This window comes from Eptatretus burgeri, chromosome 18 (assembly GCF_056783735.1).
Source record: "Eptatretus burgeri isolate ZD-2024b chromosome 18, Ebu_testis_v1, whole genome shotgun sequence".
Classification (NCBI taxonomy): domain Eukaryota; kingdom Metazoa; phylum Chordata; class Myxini; order Myxiniformes; family Myxinidae; genus Eptatretus; species Eptatretus burgeri.
In genome coordinates, this window is record NC_140978.1 from 18739067 (window position 1) to 18759843 (window position 20777).

The 20777-nt window shown below is 43.6% G+C and overlaps 1 protein-coding gene across 1 annotated transcript; it reads right to left on the minus strand.

The window, feature by feature from the left end:
• Window positions 1-8846: 8846 nt before the first annotated feature.
• Window positions 8847-20435, minus strand: LOC147008667 (cystine/glutamate transporter-like). The gene is made up of 3 exons (XM_085863455.1): window positions 18933-20435; window positions 13669-13846; window positions 8847-11018 (listed from the first exon to the last, which is right to left on the minus strand). The coding sequence occupies exons 1-3, from the start codon at window positions 19062-19064 to the stop codon at window positions 10954-10956; spliced, it is 375 nt and encodes a 124-aa protein (XP_085719581.1). The 5' UTR covers window positions 19065-20435; the 3' UTR covers window positions 8847-10953.
• Window positions 20436-20777: the final 342 nt, after the last annotated feature.

Here is a 20777-nt window from a genome sequence, read left to right on the forward strand (position 1 = left end):
GATGAAGTTGGCCAGCCTTTGCCGTTCAGTGGAGGTTGGTGGAGGGAGTGCGGTGGTGCTGGCCACTTGGAAGTCGGGCTCGGACCTACCTACCTGTCTCCCTCCCAACCTATCGCCTTTGCCTGTCACTGTACATACCCACTCCCTTAATTTGTCAAACCCCAATTTAGCCCCAACTTATTTTTTTGTTGTTTTTATTCTTACTTCCCCACTATAAATCGTCCCCTAACCCCCTTTATCGTCTTTGTTCGGCTAACCTATCCTGTTACCTAGCCTACTCCCAACCCCTACGTTCCCTTCCCGGAGGGGAACAAGGGAGAGCTAACGTCCTGTGTCGAGGCCCAACGAAGCCTCAGAATGGCCTCCCCAGAGTTCGGCGATCTAACCCAAAAGTGGGTCCAGCGGCCCACAACGAGAGCGAGGGGATGGATGGTGCGGAGGGGTACATCTCCTAATCTACCCTATCCATTTAACAGTTAAACTACCCCGGGGCTTTCAACAAGCGCCTCTCGCTTAAACTATTGGTTCTAACAACCCAGATTCCCGTCGCCTGTGTTGGTGTCCTTACAATTTCGGGCCTCGCCCCCCAATTTTCTCTCCGTGCCCTCACACGGTCTCCTGGCTGGGACACGTGGCTCCCTTTGGCAGGCACGACCCTCTGCCGAATCTCCCGCTATGGCACCCCCGGGCACTACACTGCCTCCGAGCCTACCAGCTCCCTAACACCGGGGAGTGCCTCCCATGGCACCTCCTCTGAAACGCACACGTGGCAGGCCGGCTTCCCGGGCCCCTTTCCGAGGGTCACCCGTGCCCACAACACTGCCCACGCGGCTAATGGCGCCCCGGGCCCCCGCACCAAGCAGGCGCACCCGTGCCCACTACGCTATCCCGGCCCCCCATGGGCCCATGGCCTACCACGGCCGACTAGCCTGGTGCCCGGGGTACCCACTCAGCGATACTCACCTTTCGCAGCCACGCTCCCAAGCCCGTCAACAGGGCTCCTGCACCCCTCCAAATGGGTCTCGAGCCTACTTTCCCACCAACAACAAAACGACCTCCATTTTTCAATTTGACTAACCCAGCTAACTCACTTTACTCTGACCCCGGGGTCCCTTGGGCGGGAGTCACTCCTCCCCCCAATCACTCATCGCACCATGCATTCCCCATTCACTCCATACACACAGACCCGCTGGCCTCACTCACTCACCATGTACTCACCTCACAACTCACCAACTCTTCAACACACACACCGCTGAACTCTGCCATCCTTCTAACTGCATCCCCTAACTAACTCGTGCTCCCACGTCGTCCCTTAAACTACAGCACGTTCCTTTTAACACTACGTAGCTAAGCTACGTCCCCTCTACACATTCACAAGTCTGTCACTGTCTCCGAACTCAAAAATTCATTTTATTTCCCCACCTAAATCTGGCTACAATCCCTCTAACTAATCCATTCCACGGACTCCATGAGGACTTACCCCTGCCCCATGGAGTCGGTCTAACTAAGCTAACCCTTCCCCCTAACTAGTTTCCATCCTGTGCCCAGGTAAGGGGGTCTTTCACCCCTTGCCCAGGAATCCTGTACACCCGAAAGTGAGGCTTGCTGTTTTCCCCTTTTTTTTTTCTCTTTACATGCGCAGCACCTGCGCGGCAACTCAGAGCTCGCGCACTTTGCACCTGCCCGTGACGTCATGCAGCTGCACGTGTTCCTCGTCCCTCCTTGGACGCTACCATCCGGCAGAGATACCCCTCCTGCCGGATTCCAACCACACGTGCAGCCATGACGTCACCGTGCGCATAAAAAAAAAACACAAGCCCCACGTCTCGAGGGGTTCCCCACGCGAACACATGTGCTTTGCCCGTTGGAGCTGAACACACACGATCGCGTGGAGAACCCGTCTGGTCCAAATCCATTTACCTGCCTAAACTTTGTCCGTCCGCGGGATCGGCAAATCCACCGCGTGCGTTTCCGGACCGGGACTTCACTCTCGCAAGCGAGCACGTGGCGGTCTCGTGCGTTGCACAGCACGAACCGCGTGCTCACTGCTGGGTGAACCCGGCACGGTCCTCGAAACAACTACAGCCGCTACTCGGCTTTCGTTTCTCCCATGTCGCCGTCGTCGTCTCCATTCAACCCACGCATACCTGCGTGTTACGACGCACACAGTCCACACCATCACATTCACACGGGGAGACGCGGCTGCGTGCTCCCGCATGCCAACCGACATCTCCCTCTCATACCGCTCTCTCACACACACGGTCTCCCTGGCACACAGCGACCTTGCACACGGCCGTTCACTCACGCGTGCCTCACTACTCACACAAACCATACTACTCACACGTGGTGCTCCATTCACTCGCGCGGGGGCACTCACCCGCGGTGCCTCACCCACACACGCGAGGGCACTCAACCGCTGTGCCTCATCCACACACCGTGCCTCATCCACACACGGTTCCTCACCCACACACGCGGGGGCACTAACCCGCGGTGCCTCATCCATACAGGCCGTTTCACTCACACACACGGCCTCTTCCACACACGGTGCCCCATCCACACCCGGCGTGCTGGGAAGCACGCACTCTGGCACCATCGCCACCACACCACTCACACACGGGGTCGCTTCCACACACGGGGACGCACTCACACCTTGCACCACACACACAGGGACAACCACACTGGGGATTTGTGTCCCCACAAGGGTCTCCGGGGCCTCTACACCCCCCAAGCTCTCCGTGCACCCGTCCACAGCACTCGTCCCCTCAACCTCGCAAAGCACGACCGAACTCACCTGGTCGTGACTCGCCTCAAGGGGGCATACTCCCTCCCCTCGTTCCTGGAGGAGGCCATCCAGGTGCTCGCACTGGGTCTCTACCCAGTCCGCCAGCTCACCCCCATGATCCTCCACTACCTCCGTGTGTGTGTGCGCGTCACTTACCCCGTCTTCATCGTGTAGTCTTTCCTCTATTTTTTCTATCTCCCGTGTCTCTGCCAACTCTTCCCCCTTTACCTCCCTTGTCTCAACTATTATTTCCTTTGTCACGGCCTTCATGCCCGCCTGCAGGCATCGGCCCATGTTCTGCGTCTCACCCCGGAACTTTTTCATTTCTTCCTTCATGTTTGCTTCCATTCCGTTTATTTGCTTGTTCATGTCTTTCATTTCGTTTGTGTTTGCATCCATTTTTTCGATCATTTTCGCATTCATCTTTTCGTTCATTGCCGCCAGCATGGCGCATAGCTGGGCCATGTTGGATGCACTCAGCTGAGTCGTTTCGGCAAGGGTTGGGGAAGGGTTTTGGTGGAGAGGGGGGGGGGGAGGTGTCATACACCGCGGCCGCTGCCGCACCCACCTCGGGCCCTGGGTTCAGTTGGGCGAGTCCGTGTTCCTGCACAATCAACATTTCCTGCTCGGGGATTCCATCCTGGACCATGGATTCTACACATTCCACATCCATTTCTAATACCCCGGCTCCCGCTCGCCTTGAGACGCCATCTTGCTTCTCGTGAAGGGTTAATTTGCTCGCTCGTAATTTGGAGGGAATCGGGGGTTGCTTCTCTCACCCCTGGACCGATTCCCGTAAATTTAGCCGGAGACAGGAGAGCCCGCGAGGAGGGCGATGAATTTGTATCCCACTCCTGACACCAGTGTTGCGGTTTTCGCGCCCGCCGGCGTGCGACGGCCACGTAACTCGAATCGCGGCACGTCGCCCACCGGACGGACAATCCAGTCGTGACCCTCTCGGACTAACGCCGGGAACCAGTCACGGGTGGACCTTTCGGTCTCACCGCGATCGAGCCAATCAGCCCCCGCGTGGGATAGGGTTGCTCGCCAAATTCGAACTACCTAAGTACCCACGCGGAGGGTAGACCGGGCGATCGCACCTCGCCGCAGGTCGACTTCGGACACGGGCCACTTAAGCGACCCGTTCCGTACTATCAGAATAACCGAGCGGTGTTATCGTCGACCTCGACGGTTCGATTAATTATCGGGCGTACTCAGCCCACTACCAACCCTTTACGTGAAGCAAGATGAGGATTCAATGGGGAAAAAGACGAAGCGAAGCGGGAGAACAGTTCAACAATAAAGCACATTTATTCGCGACGAACGGAAAGCACACAAATACAATTCCACCAAATGCACAAAAAAAGAAAACACAATTCCATTTACACAAAAAGCAAACATAAAAGTGAAAACACAGTGCAGAGCTAATACCGACTACCGAGCACACGGCAACACTTATACAATTCTACTTCACAGACGGCGCCGACAACACATACCCAAAACCAAGGAAAAGAAATCCCCCAAGAATGAGGTAGGCCTGGGGCCGAGACCGGGTCGGGCCTACCCGTCTGGTGATGAGACGCGGAGCGGCGATGGCGCCTCTCTCCGCGGGCCTCGTGGACAGTGCCTGGCAGGGGGTGGGAACGGGGCCCCCTTGGTCGCACTATCTCAGCGCGGGGGGGAAACAGGAGGGGGTTGCTGATGCTCGGGGTATAGAGGATCTTTATTATATGCGACGAGCGTCTCCACCTCGGCCAGGTCGCGCTGTCGGCCTCCCTCGGGTGCAGCTTCCTGCACGACGCGAGCACCCCCTCGTCTGGTGTCGCCGCCTTTCCACAGCTCCGTCCCCTCCGTTCCGACTCCAACGCACACGACGAGCAGCTCCACCGCCCGCGAAGTCTTGACCCTCTGCTTCCGACTCTCCTGCTTCCGACTCTCCTACTCTCCGCCTCTGGACTCTCCGACTCTCCACCCTCCGACTCTTTCGTTCCCGTTTGCGACTCTCCTCTGACTGCGACTCTCCTTTGGACTCTCCGACCTCGTTCTGCTGACTCCGACTCCTTCTGACTGACGAACACCGTCCTTTTATCCCCCCGTAACTTCGCCTTTGACCCCCTCCCTTTGACCTTTCACCTCGCTCCCCATTGGCCCGAGAAAAAGTGGGCGTGAAGGCTTTTTGATCCACAAATTTGCATATATCGATCGTTCTGGAGGTGGGGCCAAATCGCCCCTCGCTCACCGATTGGACGGCAAAAAGTGGGCGTGTGTCGTTTTTGATCCGTTTTTGAAGCAGAAAATCCGTGATTTTGTACACGCTGTTCAACGCGCGTCCTACACGAGTCCAGCATCGGTGCCCATGAGTGGCGCGAGATGACGGTGATGCGATGGTGGCGAGTTGTGACGGTAAAGGTCATGGCGGTTGTGGTGAAGCGGCGTTGTGGTTGGTGGTTGTTGTTGTGGTTGTGATGGTGGCGATTGGTCCAAAATAAAGATAGTAAAAGAAAAACGGCTATCCTGAAGAGTCGCAGCACGTATAAATGACATGTATTCCCACTAGACAACGGGTTTGGGCCTAACTACACATGCACTTACCGAGATACCTCACCTAAGGGACCTGAATGGTGGTTTGCGAATCTGGTAACCACAACAATATATATATACTCATGTTGGAACAAATATACACACAAGGACACAATGCAGTTCATAGATTAATCCACTGGAAACATCTGCAAAAAATTCAATATCCAAGTTTCAGAAAACGAATGGAAACATGAACCAAAAGCAATCATGAAAAACAAGGATGGAACGCTCATGTTTGACCCAATGATCCCATTGAGTGCGATCATAGAAAACAAAGCATTGCGACTGGATATAGTAGTTAGGTACAAAAAAGTAAAGACGACATTACTAATTTTGCTGTCAGTACCCAGCGATTTTGGCATAAAAAAATGCAGAAATCAGGAAGATGACCAACTACTAGGATCTCAAAAATGAAGTCAAAAGATCCTGGAATCTGAAGAGGACCGAAGTTCTACAATTGATAGTTGGAGCAACGGCACTGAGAAAGAACATTACGGAGATTTTAAAAAAAACCATCCCTGGAAATATGACGACTAATGAACTACAGTTGGAACATCCTCGGGTCTCAGTGACAGTCCTGAAAAGAACCCTCGGAACGATACTTTGAGACCAAGCAAACCTCACAGCTTCATACATGAATTGTGATCCCTCAACAAAACGGAGGCGGATACTTTGAGGCCTGGAAGGGCTCCGTTCCACCTTTTGAAACCCACATATGGAGTTAACACACACACACACACACACACACACACACACACACACACACACACACACACACACACACACACACACACACACACACACACACACACACACACACACACACACACACTGGAGAAATCGACAAGGGGAGGATGGAAAATATGAAGGAGGGGAAAGGTGGGGATTGTGGTAAGAAGAGAGGGATGGAGAAGAGGGCAAAAATATTCCAAGTCAGGAAAAGGACTTGGAAGCAAGACTTCATCCCAATTATATAGTTCTCTTTTGGAAATTACTGTGCTTGTAATTTCCGAGAAACTCCAGTGAAAGGCAGATCGATAAACATTTGCCAGTTTGACTTCATCCCAATTATATAGTTCTCTTTTGGAAATTACTGTGCTTGTAATTTCCGAGAAACTCCAGTGAAAGGCAGATCGATAAACATTTGCCAGTTTGTACAGCTTTACCTGACCGTCATTTGGAACCTGTGAAGCGAGACACTCACTTGTTCCATAATTGCCCTATGGTTTGGAAAACTAGTGCCAAAATTAACGAGCTCACAACCGTCTCACAACAAACTGCTATTTAAGGCAATAATGGACTCAGTGTGGTTTTGTGGTCAGATGAAGGGTCATGGAGATATGGAAGGTTCACCATGATACATTCCTGATGAAGTTTATAGTCATTTCCTTCTCGACTAAAGTCTGCAAGGAGCTGTAAAGCTGTAATGTGACACTGTATATTTAGTTTAACATAGCAATTCGCTTCTTGTTTTGGCTACGCAAGTAAAATAAGCATTCAAAATTTCCAAAGAATACATTTTATTCGGTAGAAATATGCATACAATAATTTAGCACAAAAGCATTTTACACCTTATCTCTGGTCATCTATTACATTGATGGAAATGTCCAGTTTCAAATGAAAAAATAATTGTGTGGGAATATTTTACTTAAAAGTTGTTGAAAATCAATACAATTCAGGGCACATGTGAATGTACCCTTGCAATGTTGGGATATACTCATGGCATTCTCAATTTGTAGGAAATGCTCTTAGTTTACAAGAGAGTGAGGCCATTTTCTTCAGCATCCCCCTTGATGCCCTCAACCGGTGGAATTGGCACACTGTCTCTCAACAAAGTACAGAATTAGTTGCAGTCTACAAAATGGTTGAAGAAAGCATTTAAATATCTATCCATTTTGGCCAAACTATCTGAATGCAAGTTTCTGCAAGATTGATATGGCATCTTCTGTCTGTCTCTCTCTCCCTTGTGTAAGTTGGAGAAGTTCAAAACAATTACATTTGAAGGCATGTGCAGGCATAGCAAGGAATGATAGACAGGTGGAGATGTCAGTAATTTTAACACCCTGAGGAATTTTTTGTTGCAAATCAACTCAGAGTTTTTTTCATGACAAGTCGGTTACCCTGAATTCTAAAATCGCTGTTACCAAAATATATTTTCATGTTAAAGATCCAACATGGCATAATCAAAGACCTAAAGTCCATCTTACAAAATAAATACATAAATACAGTAACATCTCGAACACTTGTAAATTTTCCGATTCATGATGTTTCTGCTACAATTCGAGCAGAGTTGTCAGCATATACAAAACAAGATTCCAAGATACTGAAATTTGCCCCAAAATTTGCTCATAGAAAGTGTTTATTTATTGTATATAAATTATAATCCCATCTGGTCTGGGCTAAGATTAATGCAAATAAAATCAAGATGACAGCAACCTGAAAGGCCATGAAGCCAAAAGATTCAACTTCTGATTGTTCTCCTTTCTGGAATTGGGTTCAAGCAGTTGGCCAGATATGGTTAACGAGACATCATGTTGATCATAAATCACAAATACATTGAACATTCCAACAGGTTTGACATCTACGGGGCTCCAACTTTCTACAATACGCAATTTTCTAAATGACGTAATCCGGCACAAAATAATCAGTGCCGCATGCACAGGAACCCCAGAAAACTTCTGTGGTCGGGGCAAAATATAGTATTTGATTGTGTACGAGATAAGGATTGTTACCTGAAATAGCTCACAATGCTTCTAAAAGAAGCGGAAAATACTTGGAAAGGTACTCGAGGGAAATGGCTGTGATTCTGTCTGCACAATGAAAGACTTGGAGAACTTTCTCAGCTCGCCGAACGGGCAGCTGCTCATCGTACAAACTCCCAAGTGGGCCTGTGCAAGGCCTGAGTGGATGAGTGTGTGCATTCCCACAAACCCCTGACGGGTCGTTAGCATTGAATGGACTGTGTATCTGGCTTAGTTACTTCTGAACACCGATGGGAAGGACATATGTGGGGCTTGCAATTGTACAGGGTACGTTTAAAATGATGATATTTACTATTAATTATGTTGGGAGGGAGTGGGAGCTTCGAGAGCTGTGAGGAGGAGATTGGGACCATACTCTGTGCAGAGCGTTGGTGCTGCCTAAGCAGTATCCTTGGCTATTGGGCACAATCCTGGACGGGTCGCCACTCCGACACAGTATACCAGCATGCTGGCACTCATTTTGCCGACCTCGGAAGGACGACAGGTCAAGTCAACCCCACCTGGTATTAATTCAACAGCTGAGCGCGATTTGAACTCAGGACCCTAGGATCATTAAGGACCATTAAGGACCAGGACCATTAAGCCAACACCAGGAATGTGAGGGCTGTTATAAATAAATTGTTTGTTTCATTCTGGGGCCACAAGAGAAATCATACTAGAATTTTGCATCTATTGCTAAAAGGAGGAGTGTGTGTGTGTGTGTGTGTGTGTGTGTGTGTGTGTGTGTGTGTGTGTGTGTGTGTGTGTGTGTGTGTGTGTGTGTGTGTGTGTGTGTGTGTGTGTGTGTGTGTGTGTGTGTGTGTGTGTGTGTGTGTGTGTGTGTGCGCGCAATTGGTTGTTACCTCCATATATGTGGGTTTCAGAAGGTCGAACGGAGTCCTCCCTGGTTTTGAAGTATCCACGTCATGTGTGTGTGTGTGTGTGTGTGTGTGTGTGTGTGTGTGTGTGTGTGTGTGTGTGTGTGTGTGTGTGTGTGTGTGTGTGTGTGTGTGTGCGTGCGTGCGTGCGCGCGTTATATCCATGGGGCAGACGCTAGATTGTACGAACAGGAAATTATCCGAATTTACACCTCTCATCCACAGATATTTCTCGTATTTGCGAAAGTCTCGTGAGTCCAATTTGCATTCAGTAACGATGATGGTTAACCATTTTGAAATTGCCACTCTTTCCTCTAAATGCTAAAACTTATGTTTAAAAATCAATTTGAATTACAAATTCCATGCTCGTTACGACAGGTTAAAAGTGCCTGGCGAGCAGAACCGATTCACTGTAAACACACACAGCACAAGCGCAAAAAGCCTCGTTTAGCATTCATATGTCATTGTAAAAGTTGTGTATTGCACCACTGGACAGTACATTTCTGATTGATGGCAGTGCTTGTCTCGATCGATCGTTGCACCGTACATTGGGATTTCAAATTGCCAGGCTAGTTGAAAACGCATAGGTCTCCCATAATCATGCAAGCGGGCACCGGCTCATCGCTAATGTGCGAGTACAGAACATTTTTAACTTCCAGCACTTGCAACACACCGTCTTGCAACCAGTTTCGCATTGGCATATGTCAGCATTTCTATGTAGCCATCCAGGCTGGCACTGAGCTTCGTCAGAATGGGAACGTGTTTCCCTTCATTGCCAAGTGTATATCCATTGTCCCTCGGCATAAGAAGGTTGGGTTGTGCACAATTTACACGTATCGAAACCATGTTCTGCTCGTGTGTCCGTATTATGTGTGCACCTCAAGGCAACACTCATTGGTTTCAATTCTTGCAGTTTATTTGTTTGAGAGAAAAGGAGACATGAGCCTGATTTGGCTATCCACAAAATTTGGCACATTGTAAGCTGTGCACACAAATGTGTTATCCGGAGCCAGGCTTATCAATTTCTTGGATGGAAAGATTGTTAGGTCCACCTTCTCTGAACGGGCTGTTAAGTTGGTCGAGTTAACTGACAAGGAGACGACACGACTGACTTTCAATAATATGTTGATTGGGCCGAGTTGTCTTGGTCCTTTTTTGGTGTCGATGGAATATTTTCTTTATCAATTGAAAATGAGATCAACCCTTTCATACCGAGCACTTGCTAATTTAATCCTTCCAATGAAACTATCTACCAATTCCCCAAAACTTGTGCTTGGCCATCTCTGTACCCAAGATGTATCCTCGGGATTGATTGTTGCCGGACACTCGATGCCACCAGTTTGGCATTCAGCAAGAATCACCTGGGAACCAGTCCTCATCCTGTTTAATGGCATTCAGTGACCTCTGATTCAGTCTTGGGGTGATCGCTGATCTATAGGTGCACAATCGATGAACAGTTTGTTAATTTTGATGTTATGTTATCATTAACGATTTTTGACATTTTAACATGAAAAAAGACATTTTGGTAACAAGCAGATGCGGATCCAGAGCTCCTGAATTTTTCTACAACAACTCACTACCAGCTTGTAGCAAAAACGTGTCTCAAGGACTTTTCTCGAGGCGTTTTCTGAATTTACAATCTGTCTATGACAGAGGGTTCAAAGATAAAGGAGTGTTGTGCATTTTAAAGACAGCAGCTGCTGCAGAACTCAAGTCTAGACCTTCTTCGAAACTACTGCAGTCCCTACAAGTGGCTGCATCCACAGTGCTTATTTCACATGCCCATAATTGGTACTGCACAGATGTACAATATAATTTGTGACAAGGCTTTGGCAAGCACAATGATAAACTGCAACCTAAAAACCCTATGTAATTCTCTTGAATAAGACACTCTTGGCAAGGTCAGTAAGAACATACACATCATGTGACAGATAAGGGAAGAATGTAAGGGCAAGATTCTTCCAGAACACTATCAGTAAGTCGTTGCTTCTTGTGGTGTCACTTGAAGCAGGATCTGTAACATGTGTGTGATTCGGCCTGTAAAATACGGACGATCAGTGCAGAGTGAAATTAAGTAGAGTGCCAATTTTATATATGTATATATATATATATATATATATATATATATATATATATATATATATATATATATATATATATCTATATATATATATATATGTATACAGTGCAGTAATTTAAGGGTAAGACAAGCATCAAGCGATTCAAAAATGCAAAGCTGTATGTTAGTAAGGGTTAATTGAAATAACTGAGCGTGATATGATCAATATGTTCTCATTTTCACAATCACAAATTAGTAAGTCGAGTGAGATCATTTCCAAATTGGAAAGAGTAACCTATTATATCATGTGTCAATGCTGTGACTACTGGCGATGCCTTTTTCCGATAAAATGATAACTGAATATGATGGTACATCACCCAACAACCATATACTACTGTATCTGACAACCATCACTGGTGTCAGTCATGCAATTTCATTTTTCCCTCATCAACAGTACATTAAGCAATGTTGGGAATCTCCATCGGTAAAATATCCGATGCCAAACTCATCATTATTACCCCTCACACGTAGACTAAGAAGCAGGGTTAAGCAATTGCTTCAGGTCCATCTGTCTTATCAGTTTATGATAGTCAGTTGATGATCAGGGAACAACGTATTTAAATTCAATGTGATATTTTGAACACAAATCGGAACATGAATCGGAAGACAAGTTACCCGTTTAACAGTACATTTGTTCTGAATTTGTCCCGATCACACATGCACGGATATGAGTGAGATAATATTTTTACTCTGCCTGCCAGGCAGTCAAAGAAGATTGATAGATAACCCCGATTTTGCTGACGGTCATCTCTTGAGGTTGTAGTTCAGACCTCTGCTGGATCCAAAATCTTGGGAATGTCATGGGCATTCATTAGACTGGAGTCAATCTGGGGGAACGCCCCCGGGAGCCCCCTGATCCGAAATCGAAAGCACTAAGACTGAGCGGTCCTGCGCACCATAGAGTAGAAGGGCTGTATCGGGTTTCAGAGCAATCAGTTGGTAAATAAAGAACAAGTAGGGATCCAAATTTTCGCGGGGTAAACTGCGAAAAACAAAATTTTCACCAAAGGTACGACGACTTATGTAGAATGTTTTAATCATAATTATGACGTTATAGGCCAGGTGGTGTGGCAGCCATGTTGGAAAAAAATGGAAAAAACTTTGGACCTCTATCTCTGAAACCGCACCAAGGAAAAAAAATTGAAACTTGGCACGTAGCAAGTGCTCATCATGGGGAATGTGTGATTTTTTTTTAATGACATCATAAATGCCTTCGTTATGACGTCATAATTGCGTTTGCAGAACACGACATCTGATAATTATGAAAAATCTTAAGGGTCATCTAGGGATAAAATGGTCTACAGAAAAAAAAAATTTATGATGTCATCGGTCACGTGTTTCGGCAGCCATATTGTTCAAAAAACAAAAAACAAACAATCTTCTCTGAAGTGGCTGAACAGATCGAGGAAAAACATTACACATATTAGCACCGATCCATGAAGAACAAAAGGTTCATACATTTGACATCATAGGTCACATAGTTTGGCAGCCATATTGGATTGAAGAAAAATATGAAATAATGGTTTCCCTGGAACCACTTAATCAATCGACATGAAACTTCACAATTATGATCTAGTAATGATGGGGGAATACATGCTTTAAATTTCAACTTCATCGGACACATGGTCTGGCAGCCAGAAGTATTCAATTTTTTTGATCTAGGTTCTTTTTGATTTTTTTTTGAATAAGGCTCATTTGGCTGTGCCTGGATGGGTTTTACGGTAGAGGGGCAGCAGCTGAAATGTGATTCCTATCCAGGTTCCTCCTGATGACTTCATCTTTGCGTTTTGCTTGTTTGGGTTCCTTCTGTTGACTCCAATGCAGGACTGTACCTATTTGGTCTTCCATTTGATTTGAATTGAATTTATTTGAATCCCATTCTAAATCCAATTGAATGATAAACAACGTCATGGGTCAGGGTCAGGGTCAGGGTCACGTGTCCAATCAAAGCGTGGTTGCATCAAAGTGGGACGTCTTGGTACCCGGTCATCACTGCCAGCAGTTATAAAGTGGCAGTTGGAATTATGTCTCTTATTAATTACATAATACACAAACACCACACCACCCAAAACAAGTCCTGACGAGGGTCTGCAATCTCTGATTGCTCTTTTTCTTGTTTAATTTGCAGCACATGGCTGAAGGCTTGCCCCAGGTCCATTCCATGCTGGAAATGCAGCTCTGCTGTGGATGCAATACCCTCTGTAGTTTAAAGCAGGAATTTGGAACTTTTCCAGGGTTCTTGATGATATGTCGCTTCCTCTTTGAGAAGTAAAGCATGGGATCTTTAAAGTCTATCAACCTACTAGCTCTTAATCTCCCTCTTTCAGACAGTGCATGCATTGATGAATGGCACTTCATGTGAAATATCATGCTCACAGTTTTGCTATGTTGAGGTTCAAACCCAGGCTTGACAGTGTGCACATACCTCCAGGCTGTCCTACCAGACTTATACCAAGCTGAAGGCTTGCTTTTATTTTTTCTTCTGGAATGTACATCATGCAACTCTTCTTTACAATCAACCACTGCAACAGAAGCACAAAGCTGGCACAAACCATGTTGTAAACATACCTGTAATCTCATTGGTGAGCCGTGGCTTGCACTGCCAGATGTGCAGAACATAGTAGGCAGGGATGCCAGTCAGCATGATAACACAACCGATGCCGGCATTGACAGGATCAGAATAGAGTGACAGGAAGACAATGACAAAGCAGGACAGCGAGAAGAGTACTGGCATGAACAGGGGCACCTGTTGTGAACACAATCATTGCAATTCTGAGATCCCATGGCATATTGGCAGAAAATAAATAAGATTATCATGCGTTTTGTTTTCCATACAATTGCAAGGAGTACTCGGACCTTCAACACAGGAGGAAAAGTTTCCTTATAAAGGACCTTCAACACAGGAGGAAGCCATTAGGCTCATCTATCATTTTTAAGTGCTGAGTTTCAAGCAAGGAAACATTAAAAAAATTTTTTAGTGCGACTCCGTCAGAGTTCGAACCACTGACTTCTCAGACTCAGAGTGGATATTCATGTACATCCTCATTTCAGGACACCACCAATTACCTTAAACATTGTCATTTGTTTCCTCTGTGCAGATAAGAGCCGTCGTTCAAGCAGTTGTTGGTTCACTCACTGGTAACTAATTTGCCCCTGGATTCAATTTCCAACGACTTCAGATTAGATGAAAATTTTCATGTGATTTACTGCTGGCAATACCTGACTCATGGAGTCAGCTGTTCTTCAGGGGGGAATGTTAAATCAACCATCTCATCTTAATTTTCATGTTGAAGATCCAATTGCTTCCATTACAAAAGTAGGTATTTCACTCGGTAGGTAAACTCCTTGGATGGGTCAGTCATGGAATTTCCCTTGTCAGCTCATCTGGACCCCCATCCTCATCCTCTATGATGCAGCTGTTTGTGATGTTTTTTGAAAGCTGAAGCTCCAAATTGTGATTACATGAGATCATTACCATTTTTAATCTTGAGGTTATATTGTTTGGTTGTCGACACTCTCATAACTATCAAAGAGAAGATCAATCGGGAAAGACACTATATTACCAAAATTATTTTGGTCGTTGAGAAATATCCAGGGTAATTATTGCAAAATAAATAAATCTCGAATAAGGTGTTGGTTTGCCTTTACCAACAAGCATTGCTCTGACACTTCATTCAAAATTTAATTTTCCTCTCAACAAGAGTGAAAGGCATGAAGGTCTGGAGGTCTAAAAGGTAAATTCCTACTGTACGCAATTAATGGACGTAATGAATAGACGCAGTCACGGTCCAATAATATGTAATTAATAGACATATGATCCAACTCATGTTCAAACAGTACATACTTGGTCGACGTACTCACATTTCAATAGTGCGTAATTAATAAACACACTCGCGTTCCAATGAACCATAATTAATGGACGTAGTACACACATTTCATTAGTCTGTAATTAATAGACATACTCACATTGCATCAGTACATAATGATGGACGTTCCAATAGTATGTAATTAATAGACGTACTCACATTGCATCAGTACATAATGAATGGACGTTCCAATAGTATGTAATTAATAGACGTACTCCCATTGCATCAGTACATAATGAATGGACGTTCCAATAGTATGCAATTAATAGACGGATTGTACTCATGTTCCAATGCTATGTAATTAATGGATGTACTCAGTTACAATAGTATGTAATTAATAGATGTACTCCTGCACCATTATTACCATGTTTCAATATCATCATCATTATTATCATTTTTATCATTATCATTATTATTACCATTGTTATGATAATTACGTATCACTATAATTAACCAGCATTATTATCATTATTATCATAACTATCATTATGTACCATTATTATTATCATTATCATGATGCCTCATGATCATTATGTACCATTATCATTATTATTCTCATCATCATGACATACCATTATCATTATCAGTGTCATTACCATTACCATTATAATTTCAATAGAATGTTATTAAGACGCAGCTTTATTAAGACCCATTATAATTAAGACCCATTATAAATAGAATGTTATTTAGATAGACTGTTATTTGAAACTATAATGGGACCCAATAGACCCATTATAGTTTCAATAGACTGTTAAGACATATTCACATTCTGTATGGACAAACAGAAAAACAAACAAACAAGCAGTCATAGACTGGTACTTATGAAATCGTCAACTTAACCTCTGACCTTGTCTAATAAAAGCTGTCTCTCGAGAAGGTAGTGACGCAAACCAGAAGTTTCTACGATGATTCTGTACCAAACCATCAAAAATCGAATATTTGACCTCACTGTGACCTTGACCTTTGACCGATTTTGACCAAAATCTAATCAGCACTAGCCATCACACTTCTGAATCACGTGGTGTAATTTGACATTGGTAGCTTCTTCCGTTCTCGAGTTATCTGTACCAAACCATCAAAAATCGAATGTTTGACCTCACTGTGACCTTGACCTTTGACCGATTTTGACCAAAATCTAATCAGCGCTAGCCATCACCCTGCTGAATCATGTGGTGTAATTTGATATCAGTAGCTTCTTCCGTTCTCGAGTTATTGTGCCTACAAACACACAAACAAGCAGTCGTAGACTGGTACTTACGAAATCGTCAACTTGACCTCTGACCTTGTCTAATAAAAGCATGAATCAGTCAGAAGCCCAAGGGGAGCTTGAATTCTGAATTCATTGTGGTCTACGATTTTACACTGTGGTTTGCAGATAATGAGTCCCAGACAAAAACTAGATTTCTTATAAAAATTCCATTTTTTTTTTTTTTTTTTTTAAAGTGATTCAGTACCAGCAGGATATGCCAGATAATAAGTGTATTACTTTTCAGAAGAATCTGATAAAAGACTTAATATATATATATATATATATATATATATATATATGTGTTATTCATCGCTGTTCCAGAATTTCGACAACCGAGTTTTAAGCGTCCTAAGCGATCACAAAAACAGAAGACAAAATTAAAATCGAAGTTAAAACGAACTCGTAACGTCGAGCGAAGCAAAAATACTCCATTTCTCCACATGAATTTACGGAATTATGTTTGGCCTCACTGTGACCTTGACCTTTGACTGATTTTGACCAAAATCTAATCAACACTAGCCATCACCCTCCTGAATCACGTGGTGTAATTTGACATTGGTAGCTTCTTCCGTTCTCGAGTTATCGTGCCTACAAACAAACAAACAAACAAGCAGTCATAGACTGGTACTTACGAAATTGTCAACTTGACCTCTGACCTTGTCTAATAAAAGCTATCTCTCGAGAAGGTAGCGATGCAAACTAGAAGTTTCTACGATGATTCTGTACCAAACCATCAAAAATCGAATGTTTTGGATGTTTGACCTCACCGTGACCTTGACCTTTGACCGATTTTGACCAAAATCTAATCAGTGCTAGCCACCAAAATCCTGAATCACGTGATGTAATTTGACATTGGTAGCTTCTTCCGTTCTCGAGTTATCATTTTTTGGATGTTTGACCTAACTGTGACCTTGACCTTTGACTGATTTTGACTAAAATCTAATCAGCACTAGCCATCACCCTCCTGAATCACGTGGTGTAATTTGACATTGGTAGCTTCTTCCGTTCTCGAGTTATCTGTACCAAACCATCAAAAATTGAATGTTTGACCTCACTGTGACCTTGACCTTTGACCGATTTTGACCAAAATCTAATCAGCACTTGCCATCCCCCTCCTGAATCACGTGGTGTAATTTGACATTGGTAGCTTCTTCCGTTCTCGAGTTATCGTGCTTACAAACAAACACACACATACACACAAACAAACAAACACACAAACAGATGACGGAAGTCATCAATATAAGATTTCGTAAGTAACAAACATAATGCAATACCATATCCTCTGGCAAAGGTACTCATTATAATGGAGGTGTGTGTGTGTGTGTGTGTGTGTGTGTGTGTGTGTGTGTGTGTGTGTGTGTGTGTGTGTGTGTGTGTGTGTACGTATGTATGTATGTAGCCAAACATTTTTTTAAATTAAAATGAGTACATGCATTTTGTTTGGAAACTGAAGCTAGAATTAAATTATATACAGTGTATGTGCACACAAAATAATTTAATTTGAAACTAATTAAATAATGCAACGATCACAAAACATGGTCGTCTGAGCTGAAAGAGAATATTTATGGTGATTTTCTGTTCTTTACTCCCCATCATAGATGGACACTTCAGCTAGTAATAATAATAAAAAAAATAATGATTTTGAGTTCCATTGCAAGGAACTTCAATGCAGGTGGAGGCCATTAGGTCCATCAAGCCTCCACAATGGTTGCCAATCTGTGGCTGTTTGTCCATGCTCTCATGTGCTGCCTCGATATTTTATAAATACGGTATTAGTTACATATTTTTACGATATTGTTTCAACAACTACAAGACTGCAAATACAGGCTTTTCATTTTCTTATCACCCCGTCTTTTGACCTACATATTTCTCGCGAAACCGTTTCAGATAAAGATTGTAACAACACAACAAAGTAAGTAAGTTAGCTGTTGTAAGTGGGCATTCGTTGTAAGTGTTGTAAGTGTAAATATTTAACTGCTGTTGTAAGTAAGCATATTTCTACTTTTAGGTAACAAAACAAACTTCCATTTTTTCAATACCCTATAATGCAAGTAAACAAGTTCCATCCATTGGGACCATACTCTGTGCAAAGCACTGGTGCTGTCTAAGCAGTCTCCTTGGCTATTGGACACAATCCTGGACGGGTCACCAATCCGACACAGGATACCAGCAAGCTGGTGCTCATTTTGCCGACCTCAGAAGGATGACAGGCATGGTCAACTCTGCCAAGTATCAATTCAACAGCAAAGTGGGATTTGAAATCAGGATCCTGGGATCCCAAGCCCACCACCTGAAACATTAAGCCAACACCAGGCATGGTAAGCCAGTTGCAAACAGAAATCAAGAGCTTCTCGATAGACAGATTGTCTCAAAGGCCAACTAAATTGACTCAATGCAGATATTTACATTTCCTAGGACAAACCACCACAGAGTCAAGAGTAGATTGCCCTGGTGTTGTGTAATTGGGGTTTAATGGAAACAAATACTTCAGTTTCAAATCAATTGATTATATCACTATTAAAACCAAATATTATACATACAACTGAATTTATAGCCCAGTTTCATTTAAATAAATGGACCATTGTACTTTTAAAAATAATTAGGGAACATCAACCCATAATCTTTGGAATCTCAAGTAAAATAACTACTTCCCAAAGTAGTTATTATTATTTTTTTAAACACTCATCCTTGCAAACTTTCCTTCACCTCATTCTCACCTTGAATGGTCTCCGCATGTCTGGACGTGTGAAGCGCATGTACACTAGGCCACTGACGGACAAGCCTATGAACAACCAACGCACGAAGCTGAAGAAACTGAGCAGGCTGTAGATGTCTCCGCAGAAAATCATGAGTATAATGAGAGGACACTGAACAGAGGTAGCGGAAGGTTGGGAGAGCAGAGAGCACCGACAGTAATGGGGGACTTCATTAGAACACTCAATGAGTGAAAATGAAAGTTAAAGCTCAAGTCGTTCATCAAAAAAAATAGCATACTCAAATGTTTCATACACTGCCAATTCAAGTTTCAATCCATGCCAAAATGAAGCAAACCCTGTGCAAATAACACTTAGTTACAAGTTGGGAAACCCAATCAACATGAGGTCATTTATACAGATGTCGTGATGCTAATCCAAAAGAGGATTGTGGTGTCGTATTGTAGAATCGTCCCCGTATTGTGGAATCGTAATGCGGTGTCATCCTACCTTGTTTGGTTGTTTGTTTGAGATTTCATCACTCAGTGTTACATTTTTTTTAATGTTTTTTTTTTCTTGTTTCTGCAAAAAAATTTAAAGTCATACAATACTTCATGATTTATATATTTTGCTATTTTGACATGGAGTAAATTCATCTGTTGTTAAATTTGGCTGATGGTACATTCAATCCACACCCCCTCCACCAACCCCCCCTCCCCTCACTCATGGCTGTTGGTTCAGTCCACGATGTGGATTACCACATGCGCAGAAAGGTCAACGCAATTCTCATTTTAAAAACAATAAAATGCACAATGTTTTATATATTGTTTCATTGGTATGGATTAAATCAATTTATGTTATTAAATTGTTTTAATATTCGTTTCAGTTGATTTGGGTGATGGTTTGGATATGTATCACTTTTGGAATTGTTCTGAAAATTTTCCCACCTCCCACAATCCTGGCCTGGTTTGGTTGAGTCCACATATACGTTTAATTTCTTTTCGTAATGAAACTATTAATGTTTTATATATTTTGAAACTTTAGGTTACGTGCACTAGCCCAGAGACAAAGTAACTTCCTTGCATTGGCATCACCATCATGGCTTCAGCAGTTATTAAGTTAGATTTGGCAACAGTTTTACATTGTTTTGAGAGGGGAAGAAGCAGAAGAAGAAGTACAAATTGGCTATTTAGCGATCTTTCATTGTGCCACTTTAGTGATGTATTCAGAATATTTTTTAAAGTCTGGGTCGTTCAGAAAACGCTCGGAAATAAAAGTTATGGCTTTTAAATGCTCATGACTTCATTCTATAGTAGTTTAGAAGCATATCATTGTGTACACATTTGAATGGGCGGCCATTTTTTTCCCCGTATGATCCTCTAAATGGAGTACTACAATATTGCACGATAGTGCAGTGTAAGAAAATGATTTGCAATTCAGGCTTCTACCAGGTAGCATGGCGATACACATTTACAAAGAGAGAATTGGGGTCTTCTTGCCACCCTGAACTCAACCCCCTAGATATGCTACCCAGACAGAAACCATACTTTGGGGAAAACATGCCAAGTTTGGTTGGATTTGGTTCAGAAGTTTTCTTTTATGGGGGGTATATATATATATATATATATATATATATATATATATATATATATATATATATATATATATATATATATATATATATATATATATATATATATATATTGTTGTGGTTACCAGATTCGCAAACCACCATTCAGGTCCCTTAGGTGAGGTATCTCGGTAAGTGCATGTGTAGTTAGGCCCAAACCCGTTGTCTAGTGGGAATACATGTCATTTATGCGAGCTGCGACTCTTCAGGATAGCCGTTTTTCTTTTACTATCTTTATT